Source organism: Mandrillus leucophaeus, unplaced genomic scaffold (genome assembly GCF_000951045.1).
Source record: "Mandrillus leucophaeus isolate KB7577 unplaced genomic scaffold, Mleu.le_1.0 Scaffold262, whole genome shotgun sequence".
Taxonomy (NCBI): Eukaryota; Metazoa; Chordata; class Mammalia; order Primates; family Cercopithecidae; genus Mandrillus; species Mandrillus leucophaeus.
This window is the reverse complement of record NW_012102721.1, coordinates 3403673-3422891: the sequence shown is the minus strand read 5'-3', so window position 1 is coordinate 3422891 and position 19219 is coordinate 3403673. Positions and strand designations below refer to the sequence as shown.

The window sequence follows — 19219 nt, the reverse complement described above, 5'->3', positions numbered from 1 at the left end:
CGTCGCTCGCGGGAGGCCGGGGAGCGGCAGGGGCATGTGGATACTGGCTCTCTCCTTGTTCCAGAGCTTCGCGAATGGTGAGCCTTTCGGTTTGTGATGAATTTCATTCCTTATCATTGACCCGGGGGGCGGGGGATGGCATTGGATGCATGGGTAAAGTCTTCTTTCTTTTTCCTCTTCATCTGTGTTTAAATTTTCGTGCTTTTATTTATTTTTTAAATATTATATTTGTTTTTTCGGGGAGGAGAGGTGGCAATGGAGAGGCCGGGGAGAAATTGCTCTGTAATCATTGGAAGGCGCTTACCTAGCCAAGTGACAGCTCAGAGCCTAACTCCAATACTAGAGAGCTGCCTCATTCAGAATAAACCAGGTCTGGTGACAGAAGGAGAGACAGGAAGATCGCCACTTTGAATATTACAACCTGGGAAAGGGATATGACATTCCAAGTGCACGCAGGTGGAGAGGTCAATGAGGAACATTTCCCTTCAGATTCAGTGCTTTTTGAGATTTTTCAAACACGTAATTTCATGCTAGTACAATGTATCTCCAGCACCAAGGAGGGCTTTAAGAAAGATCTGTCCTTCTGTGCACCCCGTGCTGCTTCATGCTCCTCACAGTCGTTTATGTAAAAATATGCACTGATAAGCATTACATCATCTGAAATGTTGACAAATTAAAAAAAAAAAGAAACACCTGTATAGTAGTAAAAATGAAATCAGTGAATATTGTAAATAGCATTTCTTTCCTCATGCCCAGCCAATATTATATTTTGAAATGATTTCTTCCTGGGTATTTAGAAAGCTATTGCTCTTGACTGAGTCAGACCCAATTAGTAAGTGTGACTGCACCTTAGGCTGTCTGTCACCGCGTAAATATGAACTTACATGTATGAATGGCTTCCTCTCTTGTGGGAACCAGAGGAAATTGTCATCATTTGACATCGCCTGGGAGTAGCTACAGCTTAAATTCCCATTTCAAATTTTGAAACACACATCTGCATAAAATGTATAACCTGCTGACAGTTGAAATTAAACCATTAAGCAGAATCCCCTAGCCAGAAGAGAGGGGAGAGAGAGAGAAAGAGAGAGAGAGGAGGGAGGGAGGAAGGGAGAGAGAGAGAGAGAGAGAGGGAGGGAAAAGAAGAAGAGAAGGTAAAGGAAGAGAAGAGAGGAAATCTGGCCCTTGTGAGAAAATACGAGAAGCAAAGGGGAGGCTCTGAGATTTTCCTGGAAGATACACAGGGAAGCTCTGCGTGTTGGCTGCAAGGCAGTGCATTTTCTTTACCTACCTAGACAGTACCTAAAGAATCAACATACCAACAGGCCAGAAGAAATGCATGAACATTGTCAATTTTTTTTAAAAAATGGTGACTACGAAAAGGTGGAGTTGAAAGAAGGTGGTATCAAAATGAACGTGAAGATGATACTTTCTCTCCAATATAACCTAAAGCAAAGTGTTTGAAACTTTCATTTTGAGATTTCCTAGCAGGAAAGAATTGCAACAAGTTCTGACAAGACACCCATCTTTCCCAGAGGGCACTGTACCTGTCCTGTGTCCTCCTGGGAATTTCCCTTCGGGGACAGATCTGCTTAGGGAACATGTGGAGATGTGTTGGGGAAGTCAGCCCTTTCTGCTCTTCCGTTAATGCAACCTGCTAAGAAATGTACAGATGCCTACAGAGGTGTTCCAAAGACACAGAGCCTTGACAGCCTGTTTCACCTGTCAGGGAGGACCTTTCTGAACTCCTTGGAAAGGCCTGGGTTATAAGATGAAACAAAATTTGCACCCCACTGGGAAGTGTGTGTTTCAGGATGACGAAAGAGGCTGTGCTGGTTGTCATCAGCCAGTATTTATTTACAGTGTAAGCATTTTGTATGACAAAATGGTATGGAAGAATTTATGATACTGATACAGAGTGTTAGCCTCTGATACACAGATGCTGTATATGTGTGTGACTTTTTTCTGAATTAGCATTTCATAACTAAAATAAACAATCATAGAAATAATTATATATGGTAATACAATTATAGAAAACCTCAAATATTCTTCAATATGAAAAATACATGCAAAAATTATGTAGGTACTCATATAGTGAGTTCTGTATTATTTCAAGACTTTTAAAATCAACTGATAATCACCATTATTATTACTGTAATAAATATAGGTAGATGCCACACTATTAGACATAAACAGCAAACACAAATGAATATTTTACATTACTGTATTATGTATTCTGATCCAATCTAGCAGAACGCTATGGAACTATCTTGTATAAAAATGCCCCTCTCTTTATATGATCAAGGATGAAAAAATAAAAAGCCTGACTGTAAAGCTTTAGGATCTTTGAAGGGGGAGGGGAAATCAGCTTTAAACAGTTTTCTAAGGCATGGTGTTCATTACATACTGGGGAAAGGATCATAAAATATATAGACATGTTGAAGTAAGAGTCCAGTTTGGAACTATGCCTGTTCGTAAGGCCATATTTCAAAAATATAAGAGTGAATGCTTTCTACCTATCTGAATTAAATTTTAAAAAATGGAGAAGTATTTTTGTCAACAACTGTCATATTTTGTTATACCTCAATTTTGAAAAATTTCTGAATGTGTGTGGTAAAAGATTGATGAATTCTAATACCTAAACTGATTATTGCTAGGCCTCAGGCATCAAAATGCCTGACATGGTAACTTTTTGTTTTCATTTGTAAAAGATTATGCAGTTTAATATTTGGGACTGTTAGAAAAAGCCCACAGTACATCTGCATTTTAACAGTAGATGACAACATTTTTCTTATTGATGTGTCGGAAGTACAGTTATTTCTTAGTAAAAGTATGATTGCTAGACAGGCTGCAGACAGTATTTTTGGAAGAAAAAAAAAAAAGAAGAAGTCATTGACCAGGCCTTTAATGGGTTAAACCCTTAAATGAATGACCTCACCTGATAAGGTGCAGTAATCGTGTTTTAAAGCAATTTGTTCTGCAATGTTCTGGAAATACACGCGAGCTTCTGTTACAGTGCAAGACGCTAAGGTACACGTATGTGCAGACACTCACCCACACACGTCCCTCAGTGTCTTCTCAGCAAAGCTTCCTACTGCATTGTGTTTCATCACCATTTCTGCTGGTTTTAACCCCAGAGCACATTCTAGTTTAAAATTATTGCTAAAAGCAGAGCCGGGCCTTCAGACAAGCAGAATGATAAAGAATCAGATTTATTATATATAATATATTTTTGCTAGTATCCTGGCATCTCTGTTTTTACACACATACACACACACACACACACACACAGACTCACACACATGCATTCCTGACATCATCTTTTCCTGAGCCGTGGGATTTTGAGCTCTACTGCATCCGCTTTCATGGGACCTGAGCATCGTGGAGATTAGAGAGGGTGGGGTGATGGGAGTAAGAAGGTGCTCATTAAAGAGAAGGTGAGTATGCAGCACCTTTGAGCTTCATCCATTCACTTGATAGGAAATTACAGAGCACACACTTGCTATTTTATTTAATTAGAAGCAGACCTCTGTAAATACAAATGCACCTTAAGGACTTTGAAGGTGATTTTTATTTAATTCACATAAATGTGTGTAAGGAAAAAATGTTATCAGGTGAACAATTTCAGGGCTGCCTCCCCTTCCCTTTCTACCCCATCTTTATTAAGCAGATTAAAAATCTATCCATAATCTCAGGGTTTACCTAAAATTCCTAGGCCTTTTAACTTAAGCTGCATGCCCCTCCAAGATGCCCTCTGTAGGAAAACAAAACGCCACGCAGACCTTTAATAAATGCCAGTGGATCCTTTTCCACTTTTTGACTCTCTCCTTTGTCACTTTGGTGTGACCATGGTTTGCTGCCTCAGGGGATCAGTGAGTCATGGGGGCTGAACCCACGCAATAAGGCATTTTGGTAGGAGAACTAATTTTGACTAAAATATTTGCCAATTTTAATCCCCAATTCCTGGACCTCCAGGTAGCTGGCAAGGTATTTTATCTTAGATGTGTCTGGGGTAAGGGGCATGGAGTATTTTGACAAGAGACTCAATTCAATGCGTATTAAAACTTGATTGAGAGAGAGAGAGAAAGAGAGGGAGGAGGTCACTTTATAAAGAAAGACCTGTGAACACTAGATTGGAAATTTATGTTTGCAAAAGAAAATGATGGGTTTCTCAAGTGGGTGCATTTACAAAATCTGTGGCATCCAGGTTTCATAAAATGAGCTGAATTCTACGGGCAAGATTATGAATGTGACTCATAAATAATTACTAGGTAGTGAAAAAGAATGTATTTTGCATTAGGCATTGCATTCCATAGTATTTCAGAAACGAGCACTTCGATTTCCCTGGTTTCCATGCTTGGCCCACCTCACCAGAGCAGGGCAGGCACCCAGGGGTGTGCCCACACAAACGAGCACGTCTGGGCATTTCTTGGCTGCTGCACTGTAGTGCACGCTGGGCCTTGGTGCCCGCACCCTCGGCCTGGGAGATAGGGAGGTGGTGCTACCTGCATGCCGATTGTGTCCCCGCCATAGGACACTAGTGGGCGGCAAACCTCACAAGACTCTTGCAGCCAGCCTTCAGCAGAGCCAGCAAACCCAGCAGCCGCCGAGGGAGGACTGCTCCATGCAGATGGTCAGGGGCTTTCTTCTGAAGACGCCATCCCACGCTGTCTCAAGTTCAGTGCGCCCAAACTCGCGTGTCGTAGAGTTCGTCTAACAGGAACCGTGCAAAGGCAACCGCAGGTCAGGCGGAGTCCGGCAGCCTTTGTTTTCAACTGTACAGCGGAGGAACATGTTCACAGCAATATCTAGAAACCCAGAAGGTGCCCAGAAAGGAAACAGAGGTGTTGCAGCGGGTAGCGGGCCCGCAGAAGGGTGCATTTGCACCCGCTTTCCAAAGCCGCAAGGGAGCCCCGGTGTGGCGCGCGCCTCGGAGGTGGCAGCTCCGGGAGCAGCTCTGCGCCTGATTGGCTGACCTTCCAATGTCATTCCAGGAGCCGCCGCTTCTCCTGCTGATGGTGACAGGGGTGATGCTGACGTGCCCGCTCCTCTGCAGTCCATCAATCTCCGCAGGCAAGGCTCCGGGACCGGGAGCCCCCTTCCCTCTCCCCCAGGCCCACTGGAAAACACCTGTTCCCCTGGACTGGGGGGTTAACGCTTCATGTTCCAAAGACCTGGGCACAAAAATGCTCATCTTATCTCTCCCCACCCCTCCCCCGCCAACTATATTTATGTTCTTTTCTTCAATGTTGTGAAAATGCAAGAAAATTCAAAGTTGCATTTCCCTTACCGAATCTATGGGTTAAGATAAGGCAGTGGGAGTGGAAGATTCCAGCAGCCCCACGGAGTATCCACTATGTCGTTCTGAATTCAAAGGGTGGAGCACACGGATGTTTTCTGCAGGTGACGCAAGGTCTGTCAAGGTGGCAGGAGGGAAGCAGGGACAGGATTTTGGTTTGGAGGTCAGACAGCTTCTGACCAGGACATTCAAAAGGGTTGAGTTTCAGAGATCTACCCTTGAAAAATCAATTCCCTCGATATTACCCTTTTTCTTAAAATCTTGGCTGTTGCCTTGATGGTGTCTATGGTAATCGTTAACCCTGCATTTAGGTAATGCTGATTTGACTAGTGACTACCTCTCTCACTAGATAGACAGGAGCCTCCACAGTCTGAGATGGGTGTGAAGCTTGAGCATGTCCTTAGCAAAGAGCACAGCACATGGTATGGAGTGGTGGAAATAGATGATGTTCCTTATGGAATGAAAGGATGAAGTGACAGGCAGAGCCTTTCTCCCCTCCTTAACTCACCTGCCTCCCTGCCATCCACCTCTCTCTTCTGCCTCTAGCTGATTGGCTTCCCATCCTAGTTTTCTTTGCTGGCCTTGCCCTTCTGGTCCCCATCTTGAAATCTGATGGCTAAACCATTGGGCTCTTTTGCTACCCACCTTTTTCTGTCGTAGTGACTCAGTCACGGTGAAAAATGTTTATTTTCCAGAAATGCCTGTGGCTTGGGGCATTTTCTTCTCTTTTCAAAAACAGATTCACGTTTCGAGTATCTGATGGGACTTTATCACTGTTGCACAACAGCTATATAATTGCTTTAGGTGCTCTTCCTGCCGTGCAGTGGGTCAAGTGTCACAGACAGTAACTTCATCCATGAGCTGGACCCCTTGTTCTCAAGTGTATGCTGCTAAATGGCATGATTTAAAATTCCTATACAATGTTTATTGCCCTGTCGCATTTTGAAAGCCAGCCAGAAACATCCAACCGACATTTAGGTTCCCCCCGCCTCAGCTCCTGGGAATTCATTTCTTCATCAAAGAGCCACGCAGGACATCAAAACGAGCTTAGTTTCTCAGGCCTTAATCATCTTTAAAAAGTCATACTGCTGTTTTCTTAAGCATCTCATGGATTTATGGTTTTTTGTCATTATCTTTATTCTTATTTTGCAGATTCAAATATGACAGTTGGTATCTTCATGAAAGTAACATGAAAGGATAGGTTTTAATCGTTGTTAAGGTTGATTTTTGTCCAAATATAAAAATCAAATTAAGTGTCTTATAGCTTATGGTATTTATCAGCTTTTGGTTTTTGGAGATCTCTGTTTGTTCTATGTGATCAATGCTGAATTTTTAAAAAATCATGCAACTGGATTAATTTTTGGTCTTTAAGCCCCCTGGATTATGTAAATGTATATTATGGTTTAACAGAGAGGGATGAATGGGATTGAGAAGATATATGTCAAGATAAGAAGAAGGAAAGAGGCTACTACACAGAGAGATGGAATGACAGGGATTAATGAATCTTGCCTGTATCCCTAGTTATTTTATTTTATTTTTTTTACTGAGAAGACAGTGAGTAAGATTTAAGAGTGAGCAAGCAGTCCTATTTATAGAAAGCTGTTTTTAAGTGCAGCCGCAAAGACAGTGAAAGAAAGAATTGAAAATGCAAGAGATCACCTCCATACTAAATGCTAGCTTCCCCTAACGTCCCAGCTCTGTACAGCATTTTGTAGGAGAGAGAAAAAAAAAGCATACCAACCCTTGCAGAAATATTATGAAATCTCTTTGGACTCTCTGCAGAATATTCTAGAAATGCTCTCAGTCTTTAAATCTATGTTAGGCTTGGGAAGCTGGGGGTGAGGAAGCAATATATACATTATCTGGAAACAGCTTTAGATCTGAACAAAAGACTGGAGGTGAAGGGAGGACATTAAACTTGCAGCACTGCTACAAATATTTCTTCTGTAATAAGTCTTGCCTTTCTTAAAGATGTTTCACAGCAGAATAGTAGGAGGGTGAAATCTGCATACATGTTTAGAGTAAAGCAATTACTGAGGGAAGAGTTCAAATGTAGGATCCTGTGATTATCACAAGTCCCTTCTTGTTAACCTGTTCTCAAACTCTTGGGTTTTAAATTGCAAGATATGAAGTCCTTATTTGTCAGTCTGTATGGGGCAGACAATATCACCCCAGGCATTGTGATTGACACAAATGTTATTGGACAAGGGAAAAAGAATGCCACATGCTCTGAGAAATGAAATAGTCTTTTTAAGATTCCATATATAAGTGAGATCATGGATTTTGTGTGTGTGTCTGGCATATATCACTTAGCTAATGTCTCCCAGCTTTCTTAAGTATATACAATTTAACATTAAAAAAAAGAAATGAGATAGTCTTCCTTTCTAGGACTCTATTTGTTCCTTATAGCATTCTGGGTTTACTGGTTCCAAGTGGGCTTTAGGTTTTATTAATAGTAGAATCGTTGAATTTGTACGCAAATACTGCTGATTTGCAGGTTGGAAATCTGGACAAAAGTCAGGTCCTGACCTGCCCTAGAAGATGATGCTGTGGAAAGTGTTTGCCTTTTGTCTTATAAAGAACCATCTGTAAAATGGATCATTTTGTCGCTAGTCTCTCCAGACTATGAGCTTGGCATTTTGATAAGGTGATGGAAAGAAATTTGAACTATTTAATTACTGATTTTGATTCATACAAGTCTTGACTCTTTAATATTAAAAGGAAGAAACAGGAAACAGTTTTAAGTCTGGTTTTACACAAAATCTGCATTTTTTTCCCACTGAAAATAATACAGTAAAAGCCAGTGTATAGTTCTTTCTAAATACCCTTTCTCATTATTGGATGCTTCTGCAAAACAACAGTATGGTGATACCCCCCCCCCCAGTGATGACCTTGATGACCTTAGGGTCCCAGAGTGGCTTCAGCATTATCATGGAGTCACCACAATGATCAGGTTGAAGCTGGTGTTAGGACCAGTGTGAGTGGGTCACAGGGACAAAGGGGAGCTGTTGGGAGGTAGCCAATGCCGTGCACCGAAGATCCATCCCTGCCACTTCAGGTGGGTGATTGCAGTGGACTCTCATACCATTGATTACTCTTCCTCATATTGAGTAAAGCATTTATTGTTCTCCTGAGCATGAACTGCTGGACGATGGGAACATTTCTATGATTGTATCATAAGAGAAAGACAAAGTAGAAAGATAATTAGAACTGCTGCAATTCTATCTGTATTTTGATTTTATTTCTTATTTTAAATACAAAAGACTGAGCTGTATTTCCTATATAATAAGGAAACTTCTTACTTTCAGGAAATATACTTTCTCATGAGAGAAACTCAAGATTCAATTATTTTCACAGTAGCCCCACTATGGTGTGATTTGATCTTGGGTTCCATAGAGATACGGAAAATCCAAGTCCTGATCTGCTTAATTGCCATGTTCATTTTTTAATCTTGGCTGTAGAGCATTTTTAATAACTGATACGTAGCTAGCAGGGTAGAAATAACAATGCTTTGGAATATTACTTGATTACTTGTAAGATTTTAGGAATGAGCTGAAGACACCCAACAATGACAACGATGGCCTCTACCAGCAACACAGGCACCATAGAGAAGGCACCATGGCTACTTATCACTCCTGCCAGCTGTAGTTCTTGTCAGTTCCTGCAAAGGCTAGTCATTTGTCTATTTCGTTGGCTAGTGGAAAGGAAATGCACAAGAAATGTGGAATGCTGTCTAAGGAACAGAATCCTCCCTTCACAAGTTGTTTCAGTTGGCAGCCCAAGTTAGCAACCTCTATCCGGGGCCTTGACGTGACAGCAGAATGTGGGTAGGATGATTAATTACCAGATGCGTGTATTACGACTCACGCAAATCAATAGCTATTAAATCCTTGGTGGCTACTGTTTTAGAATAGGCTTGATTGAATATTTGCGTAGAAATCTGGGTAGAACAATTTTGACCTCGAGGTGATCTAGGTATTTGTTTTGGGTAAGGAACTCTCATCCATGGGTGGTTTATCTGTGTCTTGGGGGATCTCACATCATCAGCCTTTATTATTCACAGGCACGAGAGGCCCCACATTCTCTCCTATACCTCTACCGTCCCGTCGCTGAGGATGGGAGGGTAAGAATATGCTGTAGGCTTCTGTGGGATTAGATGCTTGGAGTCAGTGGAGGCAAATGTTTATGGGAAGATTGAATGTGGAGGAACAGGCTGTGCCAGCCCCATAGCCACACATCCCCTCCATCCCTACATCAGGATAAGAGGGAGACCACAGTCTGCTGACACTTGAAGCTGAATATTAGTATCTCTGTATCTGGGCCTTCCCAGGTAGGGATCGAGGACACCGGTTCTCAACACCCTGGAGTTCTGGGTCCAGGAGAATGGAGAAAGAAGATATGGAAGTTTCCTGAAATGCATTTCCTCTCATTAGCCTCCTATTGGAAATTCTGATGCCAGCATTCTGGGGAATGGGCCGTAGTCTGGAGAACTCCCCAGGTGTTTCTAATCCCATGTGACTTTGTCATCTTTTTCCCACCACCACTAGGGTCTCCCAAGTTATAGTTTACATGTTTGTTATGTCATCTTCCAGCTCTGATACCAGAGAGTTTGATTCTGTAGCCTTGCTGTATGCACGGCCTATGAATTTGCGTTATGAACACATACCTTTGCCTGTTCTGATCCACATGAACCATAATTCACCTTTGCAAAACACACACTTGCAAAGAAGCTACCCAAACAGTAGCTAGGACGTTGACCCAGTAAAGTTCCAAGTACATCTCGATGAACTGTTGGAGAACTCTGTATTGCGTGGTAATTTATTGGGAATGTCTGTATACAGGGTTAGGGCTTCACTGATCACCTTAAGAATCTGGGCATATTTCAGGATAATTGGTGCGGGGGTTAGTAACAAGAAAGACTCTTGAGTAGAGGTGTATGTAATCCTGCCAGAGGCACTCCCAAGGTGGATGCTAGCAGCTTGCGAATCATCTGTGTATTAATATCTATCTCTTTGTGCCATTTTTTCTTCCTGTTTTAGCGTATTTGATATTCAGGTTTATAAATGCTTGTGCTTTGCTTATGGTGTTGATTCCATTGTATTTCTCACATTGGTACCTTCTTCAATAGCAGCTGGAGTCCTAGCAGAGAAGCCCTTTGAAACCTACATGTAACCATGAGGCTCCAAGCAAGAGATCCATAGTGGGAAACCATTTGGGTGACTCTATTGAACAAGTTTAAGGGATGAGCTAGGATGAGGTGAGACACGGCAGGAGAGTGGATCTGTTTGCAGCTAGAGGTTTCGCTTTGATGCCGCACTGGGATGCTGCACATGCCTTTGTCCAGGGCACAAGCTCATTCCAGAGCCAGATCTAAAGGGCTCTGGGTCATTTGCTCTGTTGGATTTTCTTGGCTTTCTTTTAGGTAAATAATCACAAGTTGACTGTATTTATCATACAAAGCATATGTCATTATGCTAAGTTGTCAGAAAAAAGAGAGAAACTGGCATATAAGGGCATATGTGCATTTTAGACCTTGTTACATATATGACAAAATTGAGGGCAGTTATTGGTGGCAGATTAATTTTTTCAAAACATTGTGTCCTTGATTTTTGCACTAAAATAGACTCAAATGTGTGCTGGAGAGAGGCCTAAATTCAGAACCTTAAAAATATCTTTTTGTGTCCTGAGATCTTATTTTAGATAATATTAAAAATAACTTCCCCTTCTAGGCATCTTAAACAAGTTTGATGTTATAATCCTTTGGTGATTTTATTGTGTTTCACTATAGAAATTACCTTTTAGAGTGGCTGTTTTGAAATTTAGCTTTAGAAGGAAATGGTATAAAAGCCATTGTAGGCTGAATAAATGTGAATTCTGCTTACTCATCACTACAGGAATTAGGGTAGACTGTTTCTTTGCAGTAATAGTTTCCTATACTCATGTTCCTTTAAAAGGGGGTGGGCGCATTATATTAAGAAGTCACAAGCTCTGACAGGGGAATTGCAGAGGAAGATTTCAGTTTAAAATAGCTCACAATTCCTCTCTGATTTGGAGTTTTCACAACCTACATGGTATAGCACAGACTGTTCTCTTTTAAATTTTGTAGTAGAGTAGGTCAATCTTTTCCCATCTCTCCGCCACAGAAAGGGCATAAATATTTCCATCATCAGATTTAATAACCTGCATTAGACTCATGAGTAATTGTAAGTGGTGAAACACTTTCTTTATTAAAAAAAGTAAAAATGAGAGATAGTGTGACTCAGTGTTATTATTAGAACAAATCACCTTAATCCATAGAAAATATTTCTTTCGTACAGTAATAAGTGTTGAGTACTTTTCCCTGGGGTTTCTAGCATCTCTTGATAAGAATAAATATGATTAGGTCCAGCCTGACTGGTGGCCAAGGCAGGTTAAGGTTGTGCAATGAATTGATTATCGTGGAGATCCATTTGCAAGAAATGGAGGAGCAGTCTGCATTTCGCCTCTCTCCGTCTTGTTCACCTTTCTCTCTCCCTCTTTAGAAACTGGGAGCAAATATCGGAGCGTCCCTGTGCTCAGTGAGAGTGGAGGGAGAAAGCTGTATTTCCCTGGGGCGTCTGGAGGCCTTCTCTGGATTTATTCATTTCCAAAGTCACTGGTGGTTTGCTCCCTCATGGGTAGGTGGAAGACACTGCTATGATCTCACGCCTGCTCAGGGCACATTGAAGTCTGGAACCAAGGGTTAGAGTTCTTTGAGCCTGTGAGTTTCCCCATTCAGAGGTGCTCCTGGAAGTGTCTCTCTCAAGATCTTTGATGGAGGAGGCTGGTATTTAATTATTTTTTTCTGAAGTGCAGAGGCATAGGCATTAAGGGTTATTGTAAAGCTTTAAATAGATCCATGAGAAATAAGGTAAATCCATGGAACTGGGCAACTATTATTATTATTATTATTATTATTATTACTACTACTACTTTGAGACGGAGTCTCACTCTGTCGCCCAGGCTGGAGTGCAGTGGCGCAATCTCGGCTCACTGCAAGCTCCGCCTCCCGGGTTCATGCCATTCTCCTGCCTCAGCCTCCCCAGTAGCTGGGACTACAGGCGCCCGCCACCACGCCTGGCTAATTTTTTGTATTTTTAGTAGAGACGGGTTTCACTGTGTTAGCCAGGATGGTCTCGATCTCCTGACCTCGTGATCCGCCCACCTCGGCCTCCCAAACCGGGCAACTATTATTTTAGGCTCATCGTTTTTTGGCAGATGGAAATAAAAAGACTCCTCCCCCTATTTTTATGACTTGGTTACTTTTGCAAGAAGTATGCGCCCGACAAATTGTGTTCTTCAGTGGTTCTTAACGGAGGGCAATTTTGCACTCACGGAGGACAGTGAGCAATGTCTGGAGACATTTTTGGTTGTCACACCTCTGGTTGGAGGTTGCTGCTGGCATCTGGAGGGGACACTCACTGTAAGATGCTCAACACCCTGCAATGCACAGGACAGCTCCCCACGACAGAGAATGATCCAGTTCAACATATTAATTGTGCCAAGGTTGAGAACCCTGACTTAAATAGCTCGGAGTCTAGTTACTGTAACATCAGTACTGCATTTTTGCCATGGATTTTAGAGCAGTCCTGGAGAGAGAGGAGGAAGGAAAATGGGAATCTCAGTTGCAATTCCTTTGGCTGCTAAAACCATAGCTGGTGATGCTTGTCATTGATTAACTTTATTTGCTATTTTCTTCCTTTTTTTAATGAAGAAAGGGAAGCCAAACCTGTGTTGCCTCTTTTGTCATTAAGAACATGGATGCTCAGGGTGTTCCTGGGTTCCTCCAGCCATTTCTCCCTCAAGCAATTATGCTAATTAGTGTTTGATCAGATGATTAAATTATAGTGTGATTAATCCTGTGTGCTAACCACTCTGAATGCATTTTCTCTCGCTTGGTTGCCCTGTGCCCGAAGCACCCTTTGCCGCGGCTGGCGGAGGCCTGTTTTTCCCGTGGATGTGGATTTCTGTTTTCAAAGCACTGCAAATTCTCTTTGTTGCCTGGTAAAAGGGAGAGGGGATATTTTTGTAACCTGTTCTCTCAGGCAAAGGCTGGACTGGAGAGGCCTCTGGGAAATATTGAAACCCTAGTTAGAAAGCACTAATGATCTGAAGATATTAGATGTGGAGAAACGCTTGAAGAGGAGAGAGCGTCTGTGTGCACAGACAGCTGTAGTGGCTCCAAAGTCCATGAAGTCTTTTTCTCTGAGAGAGTTTTTGCTGTTTGCCTTCCTTTCCCTCCTGAGTGTCGCCTGAGTCTCTGCCTCTTATGTATGTGGTGGCTCTGGGAGGGGTGTTCTCTGTTTATTTCAGGTTTATATATCCTTAAAAAGGCATGCCATCATTTGGTTTTGTTTTCTGATAACACGGCTTAGGTTTGCTTTCGCATGCTGTGTACTTTGGGTGATTTTTTGAGGCTTGTTAATTTACGATGTTGACGAAATGCTTCCTAATGTAATAAAACTGGGACTGTGTAGGAAAGAACGTGAGTAGAAAATATCGATGGTAGTGTTGCCATCGATGGGTTTCTCCTCTAAGGCTGCAGATTACCATGGCTCATTGTGTAGTTTGATGAGCTTAGCAGTGATTGAATTTTTCCTTGCGCCCTATCACTTTTTCTCCCTTTATATTAGCATAACGGGGTAGTCTGGATACAAGAAATAGGAGCATGTAGAATATGTATAGTTTTTTAAATCAAAATTTGCATGTGTTTTGATCTGGCTGGAACTCATATCCTCTTGTGTTCAAGAGCAGGCCACACGATGATACCATATATCACCATTCCAACCCCTGGGCCACAAGAATTACTCAGAGAGAGAGTAAATATCTGCATAGATTGTCACATACCCCTTCAAATATTGTGTAATCTCCTTCATAGAAATTAAAATCTCTTGGTTTTCTTTGAAGAAAGAAATTCTCCTTGTAATTATTTCCCTAAAAAAGAATGAGGGTCAAAGGAAACACGTATGTACTGGGCATCTAAAGTGTGTAGATGCTTGAGTTAACCCTATGATTTGCACTCATTATGTTTATTAGCTACAATAGTAATGATCATAAAAACAATAGCTTGAATTTATGATTTGTTACTAGATGTGAGTATTGTTGTTATCACCATCATAAAGAAGGCAGGGTTAGTGTGCTCATGGTCACACACTTGTTGAATGACAGAATGAGGCCTACGCCTCTGTTCATTCTCAGTCAAATGGGTATTTTTAATTTCAGTTTTACAGACTGTGAAACCAGGGTTTGGAAATGTTGACTGTCAGGCCCTGGTCAGGTGGGAACTGTGATTTGAGAACAGCACTTTCAGCCCAGGTTGTCTGGTGTCACAGTCTTTAAATCTTCTCCCAAATAAAGCCCCATTCCTTCATTTGAAGTTTTCAAGCTGAAAATGATTATGTTAAATTTTCTTTAAAGAGTTGTTTTGGGAAAGTGAAAGATCGGTTTTTAAAAAATCGGTATATAAATGGAAAATTCATTTACTTTTCCATGTCAGCCAATTCGCTTCCTTAAGTTAGGTACGTAAGAGACAGGTTAATTAACTTTTACCCACTTCAGAGGTGCAACTATTTCATGAGATTGCATTCTGTTGGGAAGAGTAAAATTGGAGACCAGATGACAGTTATATTACATTCGTATTACAGGATAGGATCTTTCCCCAACTCTGAAGTTTAAATCATGCATCTGTTTTTCAGTACACCGTATTTCATTTGTCCTGAACTGACTACCAATTTTCTCAGTGCCAAAATATCAGAATCAAAATATTTTTGAAATTGCTAATTAGAGGCTGAAGTTGTGAGTTTTGTATCAGTTTGGGCTTTTCCGCAAAAACACCCAAATTGGTTTTGTTAGTAAGAGTCTGAATCTTATTGAAGCTGAATCATTTTACTGGAAGTGTCCACGGGACATGCGTCTTAAAGAGTTTAGAAAATACTGCCTAGACATTCTCACATATTCAGCTTGACTGAAAGCTGAGTGATAAATAAGAATAAGGTATGCCTGTGTATGCCTGTGTGTGTGTACATACCTGTGCCATGCTATGGTGATATTGCTCTTGCACACTGAGTTAAGGTTCAAACCAGCTACTCATATGTGATATATGTCCCCTGAGAAAGGAAATTTGCCTTCTGTGGAGTGTGTCCATTGTCTAAATGTGACGAAAATAGCCCAGTTCTCTCAGAGCTCAGAGCTTCCCTTGGCTGCTGGCTGCAAGGTGGTGGAACTCAGTTTATTGCCTGGGTGGCCCCTCTGCAGGATACACTGCATGGTGCTGGTTGGAACACTGCTCTAATGAAGCCACCACCTGGGTCCACCAGTTGGTCCCCTATCGTGACGATTGCCTTCATCCTATCCAATCAGCCACCTCACAAACCTTGGCCAGGGATCCCATGGAGAGTCTGACTACAGAGAAATTTAAAGATATTTGGCTTCTTGTCTGTGGCCTAAGCGACCTGAATTTCATACTATGACAATACTCATAGAATCACCTTTTTTTTGAGTGGTGAATGAACTTATTTATAATAATTGCTAATATTTATTGAGCTCTTATTGTGTGCCAGGAACTGTGCTAAGTGCTTTATTTTACCATCCCATTTAATTGACAAACAAGTCTTTGAGGTGCTTATTGGTATTATTTCCACTTTACACTTGCGGAAATTCAAGGCTTACAAAGGTGAATGCCTTTCCTAAAGAAGGCATACATCCAGCCAGGGGTGGAAGCAGGCTTTGAACCTGGGCAGTCTAATTCCACAACTCCTGCACTTGACTTCCAGGCTGTCTTCCTGGATGAATGAGCCCCAGATAGGTCAGCTGGTTTCTGAGTGCACGTAGTATTTAGAGTGGTGATATAGTTTGGATATTTTTCCCTGCCCAAATCTTGTGTCCAGTTGTATTCCCAGTGCTGGAGGTGGGGCCTGGTGGGAGGTGTTTGGATCATGGCTTTGCACCATCCCTAAGGAGGGATCCTTCATGACTTGGCGCTGTCTTCATGGTAGGGAGTTCTCTCAAGATCTGATCATCTAAAAGTGTGTGGCACCTTCCCCACCTACTCCCTGTCTGTCTTGTTCCTGCTTTCACCCTGTGACCTGCCTACTCCCCTCTCACCTTCCCCCATGAGTGTAAGCTTCCTAAGGCTTCCGTAGAAGCTGGGAAGATGCCAGCACCAGGCTTCCTGTAATGCCTGTAGAACTGTGAGCCAATGAAGCCTCTTTTCTTTACAAATTACCCTGTCTCTGGTATTTCTTTATAGCCTAACACAAATGGCCATGCTTATCTGGAAAACTGGAAATGTAAGTTATGTGGAGAGTTAAGATGAGCCAGATAGCAAACCTGGCTTTCTTAAGTTTTTCTGAAGGAAGATGCAGGAAAAAATGTGGCAATATGGGAATAATTTTGAAGTCTCAGGGTTGGTTTGTTTGCATCCCAGCATTTCTGGAATCTCTGCTCATTCATCATCTCAATCATCCAACATTGCCAAGCACTCGTGGCCTCTCCCATGCAACTGAGCACCTGGTCACCTCCACTTCCCAACATGCAGCATGTGTTACCCATCTTTTCATACCCATTTCTATGGTATTTGGATAAAAAATTAAACCTTCCAAATTTCAGTGGACAGCACTAGGTGACCACCACCTGTCTGTAGTGATCTCGATGCCATCGTGGCTCTGTCTCTTGACAGCTGACTGCAACTCCACCTGGCTTTTCCTCTGACCTATTTCATCAGGTGCTCACACCTACTCTGAATTCCCGTGTCTCAGAGACTATAGACTTTGTGATATACCTGATTATACTGCCCCCGCCTGTCTGCCACTGCATCAGAGCAGCTGCACTTGACCAAGGAGCTCTCGCCGCACACACTGTGCTCTGATAGGTCTCATTATGCATGACCACAAACCTCGAGTGGGCTCTTAGCTCTGCCCTCAATCTCACTTCACTGCCCTAGTTGCTTTCTGTGTCTGTGGGAAGACTACTTCACACCTTTCTCACCTCCCCAAACCTCAAACTCTCCTTCCCTTCCCAGACTCTGAGTCAATAACTTCATATTAAATCATATGACAAAACCAGAAAAAAATCATACTGAGAAATCAGAAGAATCAAGTGAATACTTGGACCAGTCCCTGCTCTCCAACACACACCCACACACTCAGTTTTTCATGCGCTCAGTGTCCACTCCTGTTTTTATTGCCTCCCTCTCACCTCACTGATGAGGGGGGAGTCAGTTATAGCGGTGGTTGAACACATGACCCTGGGCAGATAAAATTGACAGCAGTGTTTCATTCAAGTATTCCCACAGCCCAGGGGAGGAGGACAGGGCAGGCCATCCAGAGTGAACTAGCAGGGGCTGCGGGAAGCAGGCCTTGTAGTAACAAGAAGGGGTGGTGGCTAGGTGCTCACACCTGTAATCCCAGCACTTCGGGAGGCCAAGGCAGGTGGATCACCTGAGGTCAGGAGTTTGAGACCAGCCTGGCCAACATGGTGAAACCCCGTGTATACCAAAAATATACAAAAATTAGCTAGGCGTGGTAGCACGTGCCTGTAGTCCCAGCTACTTGGGAGGCTGAGGCAGGAGAATCACTTGAACTCAGGAGGCAGAGGTTGCAGTGAGCCAAGATTGTGCCACTGCATCCCAGCCAGGGTGACAGAGTGAGACTGTCTCAAAAAAAAAGAAGAGGGTGGGGTGTCCCCCGGTTCCTGAGGGAGAATGTGATTGGCTTATTTGGCTGATTCCACAGGCTGATGGGAAACTGAAGCCCACTACTCATGGATAAGCAGGCACTGTGCCTGGTCCCTATGAGCGGAGTGTCATTTGGCTAGGGGACTTTATCCCTGAGAGCACATGGGTCGGGGAGAACTAGCAGGTAAGCCCTTTGAGGCTCTTCTCAATTTACCCAGTTCACGGAACCTTAATTTCGGGTCCCATACCAGACCCGTATACATGACCTTCCCTCCTGTAGCCATGGAAGCCCTGGCCTTGCTCCTGTTGAAAGCTGAAACCTCCATTCATGTCCAGAATTCCACATCTCCCAACTGCTTAAAGACTTTGTCCGTGCATTTATTTTTATTTATTTATTTTTATAGAAACAGGGTCTCACTATGTTGCCCAGGCTGGTCTTGAACTCCTGGGCTCAAGCAATCCTCCTGCCTCAGCCTCCCAAAGTGCTGCAGTTATAGGTGTGAGCCACTGCATCAATCCTGCCCTTACATTTATCTCACCCTCAACTTCCACTTCTTCCAGCTCAGCAAACAACACTCTGTTATCTCTCTGTTGCCTCTACTGCTATAAAACATTCTTACAACCACTACCTCCCATCTCGTCACCACTCCCTTCTCCCATCCAATTCCTCTGATACTTTTTAATAGTAAAACTACTGGAAAGAGTTGAGTATAATAGTGCTGCTCAAACTAACTGTGCTGAAGGATCAGTTTTTCATTTTCCAATCTGTTGCAGATTGATGTGAGGTCCTTACAGGACTTGCCTCAAACACAGCTTATTGCGCATGCTTCTTACCACATGAGTTCAACAATACGCAAAGTTGTCTGTACCTCCCTTCCTGAGAATGGAGCCCACTGATCACACCCTTGAATGTTGCAGCAATATCTCAGTTTCTGTGCTTGTCTCACTGCAGATGAGATAAAAGCAGCTGGTCTGTGCATGCACACTTCGAGTAGAGCTGTTTCAACTCACCTGACACCCTCATCTTTCAGTCTCTGTTGTCACACACTGGTCAGTGTCTTCTTCACCACTCCATTGAATCTGCTTTTGTCAATGAAGCCAATGACTTCCACATTTCTAGTCTTTCTTTCCCTCCCTCCCTCCTTCCCTCCCTGCCTCCCTCCCTCCCTCTCTCCCTCTCTCTCTCTCTCCTTCCTTCCTTCCTTCCTTCCTTCCTTCCTTCCTTCCTTCCT

General features: G+C 42.7%; 1 protein-coding gene across 1 annotated transcript in view; it reads left to right on the top strand.

Annotated features, from left to right (window-relative positions):
* Positions 1–14: 14 nt before the first annotated feature.
* The window catches only part of DSCAM (Down syndrome cell adhesion molecule), a 909566-nt gene continuing 890361 nt past the window's right edge, over positions 15–19219 (top strand). The window contains exon 1 of the mRNA XM_011984189.1: positions 15–77. Coding sequence (XP_011839579.1) covers positions 35–77 — 43 coding nt within the window. The 5' untranslated portion in view covers positions 15–34. The remainder of the gene's footprint in view (positions 78–19219) is intronic.